Source organism: Diabrotica undecimpunctata, chromosome 7 (genome assembly GCF_040954645.1).
Source record: "Diabrotica undecimpunctata isolate CICGRU chromosome 7, icDiaUnde3, whole genome shotgun sequence".
Classification (NCBI taxonomy): domain Eukaryota; kingdom Metazoa; phylum Arthropoda; class Insecta; order Coleoptera; family Chrysomelidae; genus Diabrotica; species Diabrotica undecimpunctata.
Window position 1 is genome coordinate 8,168,743 of NC_092809.1, and position 19,377 is coordinate 8,188,119.

Here is a 19,377-nt window from a genome sequence, read left to right on the forward strand (position 1 = left end):
TAGAAAATCATTCATTAATAGGGGTCATTAATCAATGATTTTGATGATGTTAAAATTGATCATAAATGGGCGGTCGACGGAAAATAGTTATTTAACCAACAAGTGTATTAATCGCAAGGGCGATTAACAATTGAGATATATTAACGCGCGAGTGAAGCGAGTGCGTTAATGTTCAAGATTGTTAATCGCCATTTTAATTCACGAGTTCGTTGCAAAACTTTTCCGTGGACCGTACTTTTCAGAAATAAAACTATCTTAGTTTAAATTTTTATTTACTTAACGATAAATAATGACATACAATGACAGGCAGTACTTACAGCGGCTACTTCATTTTAAATAATTTTTTAGTGGGAATATAAATAGGTATGTTTTGTTGCCTACACCACAGGTAACTGCCAATCACAGAGCGTTAAATGTGGTTCAATTAATTTATACAAGCAATGTATGTTGTATTGCCTATAATGAAATCGTTCATTAATAGAAAATCATTCATTAATAGGGGTCATTAATCAATGATTTTGATGGTGTTAAAATTAATCATAAATGGACGGTCGACGGAAAAAATATTTATTTATACTTAATAAATATTTCTTTATAAATTTATAAACCAGTACTGATGACGTATAATATATACGTCATTGTCAAATCTGTCTGTACGAAAAAAAAAATGGCGGCTGATGAAAAGTCATATTGATTAAAGAAACTAAATCTGTATGGTTTTTGTACCTAGAACTATCCCATAATGTTCATTAAATATTGAGCTCTATGATGTATCATCTACGTAAAATAATTACATGTTGTAAACTCCAATTTTAACACATTTATGTATACAATTTCAAATCGGTATGATTGTATCATCCAAGTATAACGGGTTGCCTACTTGGTACTATTTCTGTGTATTCGTTTGTTTTCTCAATGTTGTAGTGTATCAGTGTTGTTGATACACTACAAAAAAACACAAGAAAACAATTAGGAGTTGATGTTGGACTTTTTTAATAAAATGGTTCTGACTGGAAAAACAAAACTAACAGATCTACAGTAAGTGACAGAACCGTAAAGAACCGTTTCAAATAAAAAATGTAAATGAGATAATTTTGAATAAAAATGTTTGTTAGCACTTGAACTGTTCTTTTAGAAACAACGATATAAACGACCGGTGATTTTCAATGTCAGGTACGCGCGCGAAATTATCTCAGCAAAAATTTTATAAGAAAGCTGCACTTTTTACCTTTGAAATGCATTTTGATTTTTGTCGATAGGACACTTTGATTAAGGAGAGGATTAGGAGAATACACTGATAATAGGTTTAATACGAACATTTTATCAGAGACTGAACAAAAGCAGAAAAGACTTCAAACCGAGAACAACGATGTGTAGAGATAAGGAAGGTAATATATTGACAGAACAGCAAGAGATACTAAGTAAATGGACAGAACATTTAACGGAAAAGCTTAAAGGAGATCGGAGAGAGACGAACCCTGACATACCATTAGACCAAGCAGACAACAGAGAAAAGACTCCACCAACAATAGCCGAGATTAGAGCAGCAGTAGACAAATTAAAGAACAATAAAGCACCGGGATCGGATCAAATAGCATCGGAGTTACTGAAGGAAGGAGGAGACGCACTACAAAAAACAATACATGAATTGATAACAAAGATATGGTCGAATAAACAGCTACCATCGGAGTGGACTAGCGGTATTATTGTACCATTACATAAAAAAGGAAATTAGTTAGAATGTGGAAACTACCGTGGAATCACGCTGCTGAATGCAGCATACAAAATAATGTCCAACGTCATTTACGAAAGACCTAGACCACACACTGAAAAAATAGTTGGCAAATACCAGATAAAAGTCAACAATAGACCAGATATTTGTTCTGCGACAGATCCTCGAAAAAACAAGTCAATATAACATCGACACACATCATCTCTTCATAGAATTTGAAAGCACATATGACAATATAAACCGAGAATTCTTAATAAAAGCAATGAAAGAATTTAATATACCAACACAACTAATAGAACTGATAAAAGAATCTCTAAAAGTAGAAAGTAGAATCCGGATACAAAATGAATTAACGGAAACAATAGATGTGAAAAAGGGACTACGCCAGGGAGACGCTCTATCCTGCATCTTGTTCAACATCGTACTCGAGAAAATACTGAGGGACACAACAGTCAATACACGAGGAACAATCGTTAATAAAAGCGTGCAAATACTAGCATTTGCAGATGATGTTGACATAATCGCAAGATCAAGAAGAGAAATGATAGAGGCATACAACCAAATAGAACGAGCTGCACAAAATAGTGGTCTTAAAATCAATCAACCAAAATAAAATATATGCAGGTAAGTAAAAACGCAGAAATAAGGCAGCCACAAAATATAACAATTGGAGAATACAACATTGAGGGGGTAAAAAACTTTATATAGAAGAAGATACAACTCTGAACTATACAAAATATACCAGGATTCGGATATTATAACATTCATTAAAATAGGACGGCTGCGTTGGATAGGACATGTAGAAAGAATGGAAGAAGGCGAAATACAAAACAAAATATTCAAACAGATGCCAGTAGGAAAAAGAACAAGAGGAAGACCGAAGCTGAGATACTTAGAACAAATAGAAAATGATATAACAACCTTAAAAATAAAAAAACTGGAGAAAAAAGCACGAAACAGATCAGAATGGAGAAGAATTCTGGAACAGGCCAAGACCCAAAAAGGGTTGTCGAGCCAGTGATGATGTTGATGATGATGACTGATAATAGGTTGCCAGTCAAAAAGTGACCGCATTTTTAATTCAATTAATAGTAATTAATTTTGGAACAAAAAGTTTATTTTATTTCATTTATTTTTTCAATAAAATACGCCGATCATGACATATATGTATCTTTTTTATATCAAGTTAAAGCTAATTTTTTTCTTAATATTATGAATAAGGTTGGCTGAGAAAAAATGGTCGCAAATTAGGGTTGCCAGCTGTTAAAAACGCGTAGTATCAAAAGTGGATTTAGATATATTAGTGGTAGTAATATTATTATCTTGAAAATATCAATTGAATAAAAATTGTACATCAAAATTTTATTATGTTTGTACCATTACTAAAAAATCTCTTCTTTCTTAGGATTACAAAAAGCCCTTAGAAGAAAGCAACCCTCCAGTGTTAAGCAGTTCAAAAATCCAAACTTTATTCCATAGACTACCAGAGATCTTACAGTGCCATACACTTTTTCGAATAGCTATAGCAGAATATGTCAGAAATTGGGACAGGGACGAGAAGATCGGCGATGTGTTCGTAGCTTCGTTTTCCAAAGCTATAGTGCTGGACATTTATAGCGGTTTCATAAACAACTTTTCCGTTGCCATGGACCTTGCGAAGATGGAAGCGAAAAGAAAATCGGCGTTGGCAGATTTTCTTAAGGTAAAGTTAGTTCAAGTATACAAATAAGACTTAAGAATTACCTAACTCAGCATGTTTTCTTAATTTATCATCTGGTGATTATATAAATTATAATTAAAATATCTGATAAAAAATTAAGTCAGTGTGAACAGGGTCTTCTTCTTAGGGTGCCTGTCAGTTCCGAATGTTGGCGATCATTCTGGCTATGATGACTTTGTTGGTTGCTAGACGGAATAGCTGTGTTGATGTCTTTCTATACCATGCTTTCAGGTTAGCAAGCCAGGATATTCTTCTTCGTCCTGGAGCATATTTTCCTTCAATTTTACCTTGAAAAATGCATTGGAGTAGCTGATATCTGCCTTGATTTCTCATAATATGTCCCAAGTACTGCAGCTTATAAGTCATTCCTCCATGATGTTGACCCAATCCGCAGTTGTGTTCATCCTCTGTAGTACTTCTTCATTGGTGATTTGTCTGTCCATGGTATCTTCATGATCCTTCTGTATAACCATAGCTCGAAAGCCTGAAGTTTTGATAGTTTCCGCCTTTAATGTCCATGTTTCTACTCCGTACAGAAGCACTGAGTACACGTAACATTTAAGGAGCCTTATTTTTGTTTCTAGGGTGAGGTCATGGCTCTTGAACACAGAGCTAATAGTCAAGAATGCACTTTCTCCTTGCCTTTCTGATACGACATTTAATCTCTTGATTGTCCCACGTCTCATTGGTTATAGTTCCCAAGTAGTTGTACTCTGAGACACGTTCAATTCTCATTTGGTTCACATACAGATTTGCTCCAGTTGTATTTTCCTTGCTGATGATCATAAGTTTTAGTTTTGCTGGTGTTTATATCCAGTCCATATGTTCTACTTGTTTCCGTTTTTGTTCATTAAGTTTTGCAGCCCTTCTATGGCATTGGAAAACACTATTGTATCATCAGCATACCGCAGGTTATTGAGCGTGACTCCATTTATTGAGATGCCTTCATCAATCTTTTAGAGCCTCTTCAAAAATGTACTCCGAGTACAGATTGAATATCAGTGGTGAAAGTATGCACCCATGTCTCACTCTTCTTAAGATTTTTACCTGATCTGTATATTCTCCATCTATTCGGAGCACCGCTGATTGATTCCAATACGGATTAGCTATTACTTTTAGGTCTCTTCCGTCAATCTCTGTCCTCTTCAGCACTTCTATCATTTGTTTATGCCTGACTATATCGAAAGCTTTCTTGTAGTCAATCAGGCATACTAAAACATCTAGCTGACACCTCTACATTTCTAAAACAATACTTGCACGCTAAATAAAGCTTTCCTCGTACCAACGGCGTTCACAAATCCAAACTGATTGGCCGCAATTTGTTCCTCGCATTTCCGGTAGATTCTTTTGTGGATGAATTTTAAAAACAGCTTTAGCAGATGGCTTATGGTCCTATAGTCTTCACAAACTATTGCTCCTGGTTTTTTGGGCAATGGTACGAACTCCGATTTGAACCATTCTACTGGTATTTTTCCTGCCTTGTGTATTTTATTAAATATTTCAGTTATTATTATTATTTGTTCTGCATCTAATAGGTTCAATCTTAAGGTTATCTAAAGTACATTTTTCGGATAGGCTTTACACTCACAAGTTCAAGCGATTCTCACCGTTCCTCCTTCCATCTATAATATCTTCGATCTTGCTTCAGGGGCAGATACACGGGAAGTGAAAATGGGAAAATTGAATGTTGGTGTTTCATTGGAAGTTACCATCCCCCCAAGGCAAATGTCTAGATCTGCCTCTACCAGCTTTTTTTATTCGCTGTATAATCTAGGAGTGCATTTCCAGCTATTCCTAAGCTAAAAAGCTGAACCCTTCCTGTCCATTTGTTTTACATTGTACGTCCAAAGCCGTTGGTGGATAACAGCATCTAATCCCTTGTTTTTCTTTTCTTCTTTGGAATCCATTTGTTTTACACCGGTTATGCTGCAGTCAATTGACTTTTATACTTTATCTTTTTATCTCTCCAATGACACTACAGCCCAAATCGGGCCTTGGTCCTCCACGTCTTCCGTCTTGCGCCCTGCATTTTACTAACTAAGGCTCTTTTCGGCAATCTTTTGGTGTCCATTTCCATTCTCACTACGTGACAAACCCATCGAAGTATCTAAAATGTAAGGCATACTGTACATCTTCAATTAACATACGAGTCGTGATTAAGGTAGTTGAGACTAATTTAGGGCAGGAAGTCCTGTTTTGGACCATTTCGTTTAAATTTTGATCCCATCAGTTGGACCGTAATGCTTCCAAGCACAGCCGACATTGCCCCCATACCATGCGAAAGCTATATAATCCTCCAGCGTTCGCCTGTCCTCTGGGACATTTTTAAGCAATACTTTACCCTCTGTGCTATGAATTCCATGGGCAAGATGGTGTTATACCTCAGGATTGGTTAGCGCAGTAGTCGCAGAACAAATCTCACCGTTTGATAAACCAATCGTGGCGAGGCTTTGTGGTGAGTTGCCGATTGAGCGTGGTGTAAAAAGTGCAAGTGTGTATGCGTATTTTGTATTATGTGTTTTGTGTATCATGTTCATGTTCAATCAGCAAATATACAGTCAATGATATAGCTATATATATATATATATATATATATATATATATATATATATATATATATATATATATATATATCCATAGAAACGTTTCCTAACAGCAGTTCGGACACACCTTGTCAATGATAAGAACTGCTCCACTCAATCTCAACGTATATTCAATAACGTCCATCAATAACTCTTCTCACATAATTCTTGAGCTAAACGGTTATAATGCATCACGTTCCAGCATTATTCTTCATAGAAAAAGGATTACTATGCCAAACTTTATGGTTCATTTTTATGTATACCCAAGATATAAGATAAAAGATATTTTAAAACTTTCATGATGCTACAAGAGATCTGGTTGTTTATAAATGTTCTAAATGTAATGTAAATATATCATTTTAATGTTTATTCTTTTTTCTAGGTGAAGCAAATTAGTTCACATGACCGATTATCGTTTTTTGGACTCATGGTGAAACCTGTCCAAAGATTTCCACAGTTTATTTTATTTTTACAGGTAAGCAGCACTTTGATTCACTATTAATCATGGTGTTTGTAATTATTATAGTAGAGGTATATTATTTCAACCTGTTGAAACCAAACATGGAGTACATATTAATAGTAAATTAATAATTAATAAAAATGCTAAAATGCTTTTTATTCTCCATGAAATCCTTGAATCCTTTTGCATGATTTTTAACCAATTTTTGAAGCACTTTTTTTACTTAAATTAAACTAACTCCAAAACGTATGTTTTGGCGGCTTCAACGAATAAAAAGGAGTCATTAGGTGCCAAATCAGGACCGTACGATGGCTGCCCCGTCAATTTGATGTTTTGGCCGGTCAAAAGCTCCGTTGTGTCTGAGCTTGCATTATCGTGGTGGAGAATGATTCGTCTCTTCTTATTCTTTTTTCGAATTTCACTGAAAACTTCTGGCAAACAAATGGTTGTATACCATTTAGAATTGACCGTCTTACGTTCTTGTAATGGAACTGTAGCTACATGACCATTTATACAAAAGAAACAAGCGACCATTTGTTTTGATGTGCTTTTTCCACGAACAACTTTTGTTGGATTTTGTTCATCTTGGAACACCCATATGGTCGATTGCTGTTTTGTTTCAGGCTCGCATGCATAGATTGATGTTTGGTTACCCGTGTATATGTTATACACAGCAGTTGACCGCGATCTCATTTCTTCCATTCCATTTACTTGCACCAATTGACACGAGCCAATGGTGAGATCCAACGTGAACAAATATTTTTTACAGCCAAATGATCGTGCAATATCTTATTAATACTTGTCATACGAATGCCCAAGGATGTCTTAATCTTACGGTATGTCACATAACGATCTTGCTTTATCAGTTCACGCACAGCATCGATGGTTTCTGGTATAACAGCCGATTTAGGGCGACCTTCACGGAATTCATTCTGGAGAGAACGCCGACTACGATAGAATTCATTGTACCAATTTTTAACGGTGTTAAAGGATGTTGCTTGATCTTCGTATAACGATTTAAGTTCATCGATGCACTCTTGTCTTGATAATCTACGTCGAAAATTATGGTTCAATTCCATTTTTTGGACGAGACAAATTTTTCAAGCCACTGTAAACAACACAAATATTGCTCATACGTTAAAACGTTCAGAGCAGTGAGCAGTTTGAGTCGATAAATTAAAAAAGTCGTTAAGAAATAAAACAACGGCCAAAAATTAAATAAAATGAAGTAATTTTTATTATGGCAATCTGGATTGTTGTATATTATAAAAATAAGGAACGCACAAAGAAAACGCAATGTTCTATTCAATAACTTAGCTTTTAAGCTAAGCAAAATATTAAAATTAATGAAAAAACAATGTGTAGGAAATAATCAGTTTCTAAACTTGAATGACCGAAACATAATTTTCTTTTTCTTCGTATAATACTTGCAAATATCCGGCGTTATTAAAAATATATGCAAAATTATAGATGAACGGGAAATTTGGGAAACATTTTAGTTTTTTATGGAATCACTGTTATTGTTTTGTATTTGCTTAATCTTTGAAAATATCCTGTTGTCATTTTCTTAGCTTCTAAATCGCTTTGTTTTTAGGATCTGTTAAAATACACGCCACATGGCCATCACGACCGCATGTCTCTCCAGTTAGCTTTAACCCAACTCGAATCATTGGCAGAAATGCTCAACGAACGGAAGAGGGAAGCGGAACAATATCAAGCATTCAAAGAAATGCTGAGAAATATTAGCGGAAAATTCTCTGTCAGGCCATTGTCAGACAGTAATAGGTATCTTCTAAGGGAAGATAATGTAACACAATTGGTAAGTATTCTTTGTTATCTATGTTTACAAGTTATATATGTTTTTGTAGTAAAAATATAAAATTATCTGGTTAATTAATTAAAGCAGCGAAAAATTGAAATGTTGTAAATGTAATCAGCGCAAAGAATTTATTTAAATAACTAAAATGATTGGAAATGCATTTTTGTCGTACCAGCAATAAAAAAAGATATTTCGCGTTCACTCCGCAGAGACTTAATGCTTTAAATCGTCTCTATGTCACCAAACTTTACATTTTAAGCAAAGTTTTGGTAGTACAAAAATGTGGAAAAGTCGCCATATCGAAATTATATGAAGACTGACAGAGTGGTGTAATCTTTTGTTTTGTCAACAACTATTGCGTAAGGTTCGATGAATGCGCTGGTGCATTATTGCGATAAAGAAGATCGTTGATACGAGAAAATCGAGAGAAGTGAAATATTTACACTATGGAAAAGGCAAGGAAGAACGTCGATAACACGGATTTAGTCATCTTCTATTGAAGCTTGAGGTTTTACAAAAACTGTCATATAGCATTTATTAACGTTAGAAACATCACTAACGTGGAAGTAATGCAGAGAATAGGCAAAAGCAAAGAAATAATCTTCACCGTAAAGAAACGGAAGCTTGAGTACTTCGGACATGTCATGAGGCATACTAAGTACCGGCTGCTACAGTTAATAGTCCAAGGAAGAATCGACAGTAGGAGGGGACCGGGAAGAAGACGACACTCATGGATGCATAACCTGCGACAATGGTTCGGACTAACATCGACCGAACTGTTCAGAGGTGCCGTAAACAAAGTCAAAATAGCCTTGTTAATAGCCAACGTCCGAAACGGATAGGGCAAAGGAAGAAGAAGGACGTTAGAAAATTCTCGAGAATGAAAAATCGGAGAATCCTCTCGATATGGAGAACTTTCTGAGAATGAACCCTATGACGAGCTTAGGTCTTATTGTTAAAGATGAAATAGGTTATTAAGAAGCATGGAATTATGTACAAAATTATGAGACGAAACAACAGTGTTCTCTATCTTTATCTTTATCTAGCACTTATCTAACCAGGCAATGCAAATGAAAATATTCAACATTATGTTTTATTGAACTAAGCTAAAACTAAACGGTCTATTTGACAGAAGAGACGTAATCTAATTGTTTTAATAGATTCTTTGCTTTTTTTATCTGTCAAATATATCTTATTTACTTTTTTTTCAGGAATATAGCCAAAACGGCATGATAACCAAAGCAAAGAGCCGACGACTACTTCTCCTTAACGATCTAGTTGTCTGCGTCGCGGTAGCTTCCAAGTCAGCTGACGATTTCAGCAACAATGAAAGACTGAGTCTAAAATGGACCTATCCCGTATCGGACATTGAAATTCAAGATACCAGTACTTCTCCTACGCTTAGTAGGATACTTACGTCACACGGTTCTAAGGGAGGAAGCGTGAAGTCTAACGGCTCATTCGAAGGGACTCCTCCGCAAGAAGCAAGTAACTTATGTGCCGAGATGAGCAATCTCATGCACGACTATGAAGTTATGAGCAGAATCAGCGATCTTACTGGTAAGATAAAGTTTTTTTCTGATAGTTTCAGTAACTCATCGTCAAAAAACGTTCATGGAACATACAACATTCTGAACCCCCATTTTTAAGAACCATGTTAAAAATCGTTATATTTTTAATTCCATATTTTAAATAGATATCCTATTTTTAGAATTTTGACTGTAGTTATATCTTAACGGCCTTAATTAGGCCGAATAACATAAAAATTGTATTAATAATATATCTAAAAAATATATGGTGTGTAGCGGTAGCTATTCAAAACTTAGATCAGCTCATTCTAACTGAACAAAAACGTTCAAATATAGAGTAGGCCATCAAGTTTTGCAGTTTTGGAATGTTGGTAGCGGTGATTCCGAGTGATGGGAGGGAGCAACGCCACCCACGTGTGATTCCTAGCTTTTTGGAAATTTAGTCATCATGAATCGGTTCACGAGGAAGGAACTCGCGTTTTATTTAAAATACTTTTACAATAACAATGATTCTCATGTCCCTAGCTCTCTATTTCAATCGAATTACTAGTTACACAATATAAGTAAGTGTTCAAGCGTTAATTTAATTTAATTTAATTAAATCATGGGTTAAAAACTTCGAAGTAACCTGAAAGTGACTATCAATCAAAAACAAACAGGACCCTGAACATCTTTGATACAATTTTCTGGAGGTTCGCCAACTTTTACATTTTTTCTCTAATGATGCCCAGTTTTATTTAGATGGGCATCTAGACAAACAAAGTTACAGATTTTGAAGTCAACAAAGCTCTGCACTAGAACACCCACGACCTTTTCATTCTTGAAAAGTAACGATTTGGAATAATCATCCTAACTTTTTTTAATAATTCCCTGACTGCCAAATATACTAAATGCTACCAGATTTTTTTAACCATTGTTGCAGCATTTTGGGGGTTACAACAATAAAAATTGTTTTTCTTCTTATATGGTATATATCTCATAGAGGTTTTAATCCGCCAATGAATAAGAAATTCTGCTTGTTTATTGGCGGGTTAAAACCTCTTTGAAAAGTTGTCACTCCATCTTTTGCGCGGTTATCCGATACTTCTGCCGATTGGTGGTTATTCCATTCTTTTTTTCTGTTGTGTGTCCATTCATTTATACACTGTACTTTACATTTTCTTCTAATGTCTTCACTTCTATTTCGATCTCTCTGCGTATTTCCTGTAATTCTTCTCAGTACTCTAACCTCTGCTGTTTCCAGTAGCCTTTGCGTTGTGGCTGTGTCGGGTCTTGTTTCTAAGGCATATGCCATTATTGGTCTTACACTGGCTGTATAAATTCTTGACTTCATCTTAGTGTTAATGTGTCTCTTTCGCTATGTAGTGTTATTAAGGCATCCTGCCAGTCTATTTGCTTTTTGTACTGGATCTCTCACTTCATTGTCCAGGTCTTCATAGCTAAACAGTGTAATTCTCTGGTATTTTATTTCCATTACTTGTTCAATACTGATGCCATCAATTTCTATTTTACCACTGGTTGGTTCTTTACTGACTACTATGGTTTTAGTTTTCTGAGATGAGATTGTCATCAGATTCTTTTGCTCTTATGTTAAATCTGTGGTCCAGTCTTTGCAAACTATCTTCATATTGGGCTATCAATATTACGTCGTCTGCGTAACAGAGTATTTTTATTTTTTTGTTTCCCATTCTGTATCCTCTTCCTTAGCACTTGTAAAATTTTAGTTGTACATTTTAGCGTAGTATTTAACAAGTTTATACAACTGTAGTGTTCTGGCTGTTTTTTATCTCCTTTTTTGAATAGTAAAATTAGTTCGCTCGTTCTTCCGGTATTTTATTGTGTTTTATTATGGTATGCCTCTTGTGTTTTGGTTGACATGTATTTCAGGTAAGCTTTTTTCTTTTCTTTACAGTTTTCCTTCACTTCTGTACAAAACCAAGGGGTTTTTTGCCTTGGGAACAATAATTTATTTTTATTTATATTTCTCTCACCAAGAAGTTCCTTGGCCGAGGCTAAGATATTAATCCTGTATCCTGTGGATGCATAATAAAACTCGGATGCAGCAAGTTGGTGCAGCCTGCAATATATCCAAGCAGATTCTACCCGTGGTGAATTAAATGTTCCGTAACTTCTGTTGATTTATTTTTATGATTTTTTTTTGAAAGTCAAGTCTACGTAAATAAATCAACAATATTCGGATTAAAGGAGAAAATTCGTCAAAGAAATTTGTTCAATGTTAATGCAATTTGCATTTATTTTTTCAAGGTGCTTCAAGAGTGCAAAAGTTTATGGCCAACACTGTATTCCCGTAAAATAACTTCCGATAATAATCTTTCTTACTGCCTTTACAAGGCAGATGTAACTGCTACCAGGTCGATCAAAATGTAACTTTTTTAGGTCAACTAAAGGGTAGCTACAAAGACATCAACCTAGATAATTCTAGAAAAATACTTCACCAAATCCAGAGTTCGATCCAACAAAAGGACGAAGAAATGGCATGGATGGACTCGTGTTGTCTTCAGTTAGTGATTAAAGTCAAAGGAAAAGAGGAAATATTCACGTTCCAAACTGATAACCCTAATATAAAGAAGGAGTGGATTACCGAATTGAGACTGGCGCAGTTGGCGTTGGACCCGAACAACTCTCCAGCCTGGGAAGTACCTGAACAAGAACAAAGACCATCTACAAAAATGCCGCTGTTCGTGAAGTCACAGAGTGTCTACAGTTCACAGCATCAAACAGAGGTATGTTTTATCTAATCTATGTTTTCAATATAATTTTTACCTAATTATTATTCAGTGCTGATTATTATCATTAAAAAGTTTATATACTCTATCTTTGGTGCTTTTAATCCATGTTTATCGTAATAATTAAGGTATACCTGCCTAAACTTTTTTGGATGTCGCTAGAAAGGTCACAGATGGATATACTGCGAACGGCAGCCAGATGGTTGGTGGAGAGTGAGTCGTGGGTTCAAAACTAGCTTTTGGAATCGGTATGTTGTATAACAGAAGAAATTATCAAAGATCAGATAAATCTCCTGTTCTCTCATTTCTGCGAAAGACACATACAGAAAGAAACTTTCTACTCGGAAATTTATTGATAAAAAAAAACGTTCTACTTTAAATTATATTACTTAGAAAAAGTATTCGAAAACTTTTATTAGGACAAACTCTATTGAAGATATATGGCGTGACGAATCTTAACTGTTGTTAGCAAAAGGGGTTGAATTTTTATTAAATACAAGACGCTATTGCCAAAACACAGATACGGCCAGTGGCGTATCGGTTTTATGTTGAAGGAAATAAAAAAATAACAAAGTAAACTAAAAAAATGTTACAAAGCATCCGCTGTTATATTTTTTAATTCACTTTAGTTTTTCTTTTGTACTGATCTGAAAACACCGTCCGCTTCATTGTCATTATATTGCACAGAAAAAGTTGTAATATTACTTACCAGCTAATAAATAAAGTTTATATCAAAACTGTGGTTGGTTCTAAACCTTATGGTATTGTTACATACCTCTATCACAACAGTTACTACTCAATGCTCCTCAATTATCACGCTCTTTTTTAAATTCTTTCTATTATTTTTTAATATTTTGTGAATATAAATACAATAAATAATTGCTTATTCACAGTACTTTTACTTAATATACTTATTAAGTTTGTTTATATTTCACAAAGCTTTGGTTTATTAACAAAAATACATATAGTAGTGAAAGTTGCTATCATTAGCGCTTCATAAATTTTAACTCTACTGGGCTACTGTTTATGCAATGCTATTTAATAAAAAATATTGCTTTTGAGTACCAAATTTAGTCTATTGGAAATACAAAATTATCAAAATAATCTGACTGAATAATGACATCTGACATCAATCTGACTGAATGTTTCACTTATACAAAAAAATATGTAGAACATTTTTCTTATTTTTCATTGCAAATAAATTCCCAGCTACTCAGAATTATGGAAATTATACGTTTATGTTTACAAACAGTTAATATTGTCCTATAGAATCATAACACATACTTTATTTTAGGTGCGCTGTGGTTGTTACTACACTGTAACTTTACCAAAGACAGCCAAAAGGAGACATCGGATTCAAAACTACCTGTGGGTTTGCACAACAGATGGGGCCAGCAGTCACATTTCCGTACTTGCTCAACACCACCAACAGGCTGGATATCTGAAAGACTTCACATCATTTTCGCTAGTGGAAACTCAGATAACCGCTATGGAGTTTGTAAAAGGTGAGTTTAGAATTTTTCATCTAATAATATTACTTAGATATTAAAAGTCCTCGTTTTCTTAAATGTGTCTCTTTAGTCTGAAAAAAAGTAATGTAAATACTTTTACCTTTTAGGTTCTTCGCCACCGTGTCCAAACTTAGCTACAGATACTGTTTGGATTGGTACCGACAGGCACAAACTTCTCTTGTACGCCGCTGATGAACCTGAAAAACAAGAAGAAGTAGCCAATACGACAGTTTCTGACGTCATAATGCATATTAAATACCACTGTGATAATGTTTTCGTGGCTCTGGCCAATGGAACAGTTTGTGTATATAGAAAGAACCCCATAGACGGTGCTTGGCTTATCAACGAGCCTCAAGTCTTGAATTTAGGAACTGACCCAGTGTCGTGCTTATTGCCAATTAATCTTTCGTTGTATGCCGCTTGCGGAAAGAAGGTTTGGGTATTAAATGGTATGACGGGAGACGTACAGAAAAATTTCTCAATACAACATGAGCATTTCGGAAATGTCAATCTAATGGCCCACAGTGGTATCGGTTTATGGATATCACAGAAAAATTCTAGTACAATATGTCTGTACCACACAGAAACGTTCAAACATCTCCAAGACATTAACATAGCTTCCATTGTCATGAGAATCAACGGCTCTCTAGGTCCCAGAGATTCTTTGAACAACAATAGATCGGTGGTATATGTGACTGCTCTCTTAGCCTGTAAGGGATTATTGTGGGTAGGAACTAATGTAGGTAGGGCTTTGACGATACCACTGCCAAGACTAGAAGGAGTGCCCATCATCAGTGGACGTGTGAATATTTCCTATCACGCTCATTTTGGACCAATATCTTTTCTACTAGCTCTTCAACCAAAGAATTACAAGTATGTATATCTATATGTATATTTTGCACTCACTATTTCGGAAAATATTACTGTAATAAATCTTTTTTTTTTATTTTTGAACAAATTTAATTTATGAAACTAAATGATAAATTCACTCTCGTAACATTTGTAGTATGTTTTTTCACTACATGTAACAAAACATATTGTGAATCAAGCTGCCAGAGATCTTACTTACCAAGATCCAAGAAGAAAATTGGCAAAATTCCCTATCTAGCTATTTAATTGATAAATCCATGAAGGTGAAATATAAAAAAATGTACATCATTAAAAACTTGCTACTTTACAATATATTGTGGCTTATGAAAACACAAACACGTATGCAGAAGAAAAAATAGGCAAGAGTTACACATAAACTCGACTTTACTGCTTCACAGGCGAGCATTAATCTTTTTGGATCACTTTGGCTAACGTCCTAAGTTGACAGAGCAACGAAGTTTCCCTCAAAGAGGATATCTATTTGTTCGGCTGTCAACAACTTAATGACGGCGGCTGTTTTTTGTTAAAATTATGTCAACGATCAATCGTACCACTCAATCTGATCGATAGGAAAGAAGTTCTAGATAAAAATTTACATCACCTCCCGAGAATCGTTGATTTATTAAAACAAAATGCAATGTTTACGTTATTTAAATCAAAATTAGTTATACCGGGATGCATAAAAATTATTACGTTCCGAATTAAATTAGAATAAAGGAAAAATATAAGTTTTTTGGTTCGGTACAAGCGACGGAGTTTCCTCTGGTCAAAAGACAGATGAACACTTTTTAGAAACATTTATCTAATTACTTCTAACTAGGCAGGGTGCGTATTTACTGGTTGAAACTGTTTTTAGAGGACAGAAATACCGACAAAAGTCCACATAGACATTGACAAAGACATTGACAATTGACGAATACATTGACAATTGACAAAAAAATTGAAGAAGACAATGTGCCTATTCAGTAAAAATATGACTATTTTTAAGCTGTCAAGAGCCAACATTTTCTTGGCAGCAAATATTTACAATGAATACCTTTATTTAACACAAATAACATAATTGCCTAGAATAAAAATTTAGAATAAAATTACAACTGTTTAAAAATTCAAATTCTTTTGCATGTTCCAATAGATTTACAAATAATGTTTAGATTACTGATATTGATGCATATCTTTTTGTTTTGCAGTAACTCTTCACTAAAGTCAGCTTTAAGCAAAGAAGAAGTAAAACAAGAATCTGAAAGTATGGATAATAGCTTTGTAGAAAAGTCAGAAGACGGTCCAATTAGACCTAAAATGGAGAAACAGCTGTCTGACAGCTCGATGCATAGCGTTTCTGCCAAACTTAAATACCTGGCTGGTAGTCCTGTAGTTTTAAGGAAAAGAAGAAGTAAAGAAAATGATCTGGCGAGGATATCTAAGACGTTACCAAGAGGTAAATGAATATTATTTTAAAAGCATTGCTTAGTTTAAATATTTCGATATTAATTAGATAGGTATTGTTAAATAAACTTTAGTGACATCATTAAAATTTCTCAATTCAGTAGATTGTTGCCCTAATTATTAGCTGTTTACCTTTTCTATTATAAAGTTCGATAAGCTGCGAGTAAACATTCGTTAAACTCGATGTTTGTTTAAATATTATTGGTGCGGATTATTTAAAAAAGTTTACTTGAATAATGAGTTTAAACGAAGATTAGATATACTCGTTTGACTCGAATATGAATCATTCATAAAAGAAATATAAGATTCGAGTAAAGAGAGCTATATTTAGTGACAGTACGATTTAGCAAGATTTAGCTAGGTTAGGTTATGTTAGGTTAGTTTGGGTTAGCTTTAAGCATAGACATATAATACAAATAGACTGACTATTCTCCTTCTTCTTCTTCTTTTGGCATCATAACCCTGGATGGGTCTTTGCCTGTCTGGCTATGTCCTTCCATTCAGATCTCTCTTGTGCCCTTCTTCTCCATTGTCTTATGTTCATTGTTGTCAGGTCGTCTTCCACGTCATCCAACCATCTCGTTCTGGGCCTTCCTTTTTTTCGCCTTCCTATGGGCTTCCATTGTAACATTTTCTTAGTTGTTTTTGCATCGCTTTGTCTCTGCACATGTCCCAGCCATGACAGTCTTTGACTTTTCACAAATCTTACAATGTCATAACCTTCATTTAACTCATTAACCTCGTCGTTTCTCCTGATTCTCCATGTGCCATCTTCCTCTTGTACCGGGCCATATACTTTCCTCAGTATCTTTCTCTCGAATGTCCTGAGTTGGGCTTCATCTTTTTTCGTCATTACCCAAGTTTTACATCCATAGGTTAATACGGGTCTAATCAGTGTTCTGTAGATAGTCATTTTGGTTCTTTTGTCTAATAATTTCGATGTCATCAATCTTTTATTAGCATAGTATGTACGATTCCCGCTGGAAATACGTGCATTAATTTCGCTACTTACGGAGTTCTTCTGATTGATTTCTGTGCCGAGATATGTAAAGGCATCCACTCGTTCGATAGTATAGACTGACTATTGCAAGAGAGAAAACTGACGCGAAGCAGTTCCTGCATCTTTTTAAATGGGCCGAATTTATCGACCACGTGACCTTCCCATTGATTATTTAGGTCACGTGGTTTTTTTAATATGGTATGCAGCCAACTCCTGGGAATTATCTCTTTTTAAGGAAAGAAAACAGACAACGATCCATCGTTCTAAAAGACAACTAAATTCATAATATCTTCATCGAACTAAAGGAAAAAAGAACAAGGAATATGAAACAGAAGGAATGACTTGTGCAGATGATAAAACAACATATTAATAACGTTGGCGATCATTCTGGCTATGATGACTTTGTTCATTTTGTTCATTAAGTTTTGCAGTCCTTTTATGGTATTGGAAAACACTATGGTATTATCTGCATACCGCAGGTTATTGAGCTTGACTATAGTTATTGAGATGCCTTCAAAAATATCTTTTGAGATCCTTTTCAAAAATGTGCTCCGAGTACAGATTGAATATCAGTGCACCCCTGTCTCACTCCCTTTAAGATTTTGACCTGATCTGTATATTCTCCATCTATTCGGAGTACCGCTGATTCATTCCAATACACGTTAGTTATTATTTTTAGGTCTCTTCCGTCATTCCCTGTCCTTTTCAGCACTTCCATCATTTGTTCATGCCTGACTGTATCGAAAGCCTTCTTGTAGTCAATCAGCCATACCTGCACGCTAAATAAAGCTTTCGTCGTACCAACGGCGTTCACAATTCCAAACTGATTGAGCGCAATTTGTTCCTCGCATTTCCGGTAAATTCTTTTGTGGATGACTTTTAAAAACAACTTCAGCAGATGGCTCATTAGTCCTATGGTCCTTTCTACTGGTATTTTTCCTGCCTTGTAATTATATTTCAGTTATTATTTTGATTTGTTCTGCATTTAATAGCTTCAGCAGTTCTGCAGGAATTTCATCAAGTCCTGGTGCCTTTCCATCCTTCATTATCTGACGGCTGCCGTTATTTCTTCTGGTAGGGTTTCAGAACCTGAATTTTCTTCAGTGGTGGGTTCTTGTATTGTTCTAAGGTCGTGAAAAAGTTTCTCCAAGTGTTCTTTCCATACATTCTTTTTATCTTCGTTAGTTATGGCAAGATTGTCTTCATCATCTGTTATTTTTCCGCTGTTACATTTTAGGAACTTCCCAGCTATTTCCTTCACCTTTCGATGGACATTGAAGTTATCATATCGGCTCTGGTACTCCTTTATTTTTTGACATTGTTGTTTTTTGTTTTTCTTTGGCTTCTCTTATCTTTTTTCTGAACATGGTATGTATTCTCTTATATTCTTGGAGATTTTCTTTGTTTTTTTTTCTCTGATCCAAAGTTCAAGTATTTCATTGGTCATCCACGATTTCCGTTTCTCTGTATCTTTCTTTAAATGCTGTTCTTTTATTTATCTCTTGATCACACTTGGCAAAACTTGGTACTGTTTACTGATTCAAATACGAACATAAACGTAGGTAACTCTTGAATACTGTCCAGAGGCGATGTGATGTATCTTTCCTGAATAAAAGAAGAGTACCTGTAGATACCGTTTAGCTAACATCGCCCTAACCCTATTGGCCAGGAAAATCTTCTTACTGATTGAAAGATCTCTAAACACATCTAGATAACATTTACGTAACATCACAAACTTGACAGAGCGACTAATTTTTACTGCTTGAAAGAAAGCTGAAAACTTTTAGATGATTCTTGACTAAGGTCCATTATACTAGTTAGTGAGCTGGATGAACACTGAATTGTAGATTATAGAGGTGTCGAAAACTATGTACTTTTTGGCGGTTATTCCAAGATCGCCATTTCGTCCATAGTTACAATAATAATAGTTTCTATTGTATATTCAATAGACATAAATATTTTTG

General features: G+C 34.9%; 1 protein-coding gene across 5 annotated transcripts in view; it reads left to right on the top strand.

Moving 5' to 3' along the window:
• The window catches only part of LOC140444943 (rho guanine nucleotide exchange factor 10), an 807,510-nt gene that overhangs the window by 782,930 nt on the left and 5,203 nt on the right, over positions 1-19,377 (top strand). For all 5 annotated transcript variants that reach the window (XM_072536652.1, XM_072536653.1, XM_072536654.1 and 2 more), the window contains 8 exons: positions 3,138-3,434; positions 6,417-6,509; positions 8,089-8,313; positions 9,525-9,873; positions 12,240-12,586; positions 13,884-14,094; positions 14,208-14,973; positions 16,158-16,405. In XM_072536652.1, the coding sequence (XP_072392753.1) occupies positions 3,138-3,434; positions 6,417-6,509; positions 8,089-8,313; positions 9,525-9,873; positions 12,240-12,586; positions 13,884-14,094; positions 14,208-14,973; positions 16,158-16,405 (2,536 nt within the window). The remainder of the gene's footprint in view (positions 1-3,137; positions 3,435-6,416; positions 6,510-8,088; positions 8,314-9,524; positions 9,874-12,239; positions 12,587-13,883; positions 14,095-14,207; positions 14,974-16,157; positions 16,406-19,377) is intronic.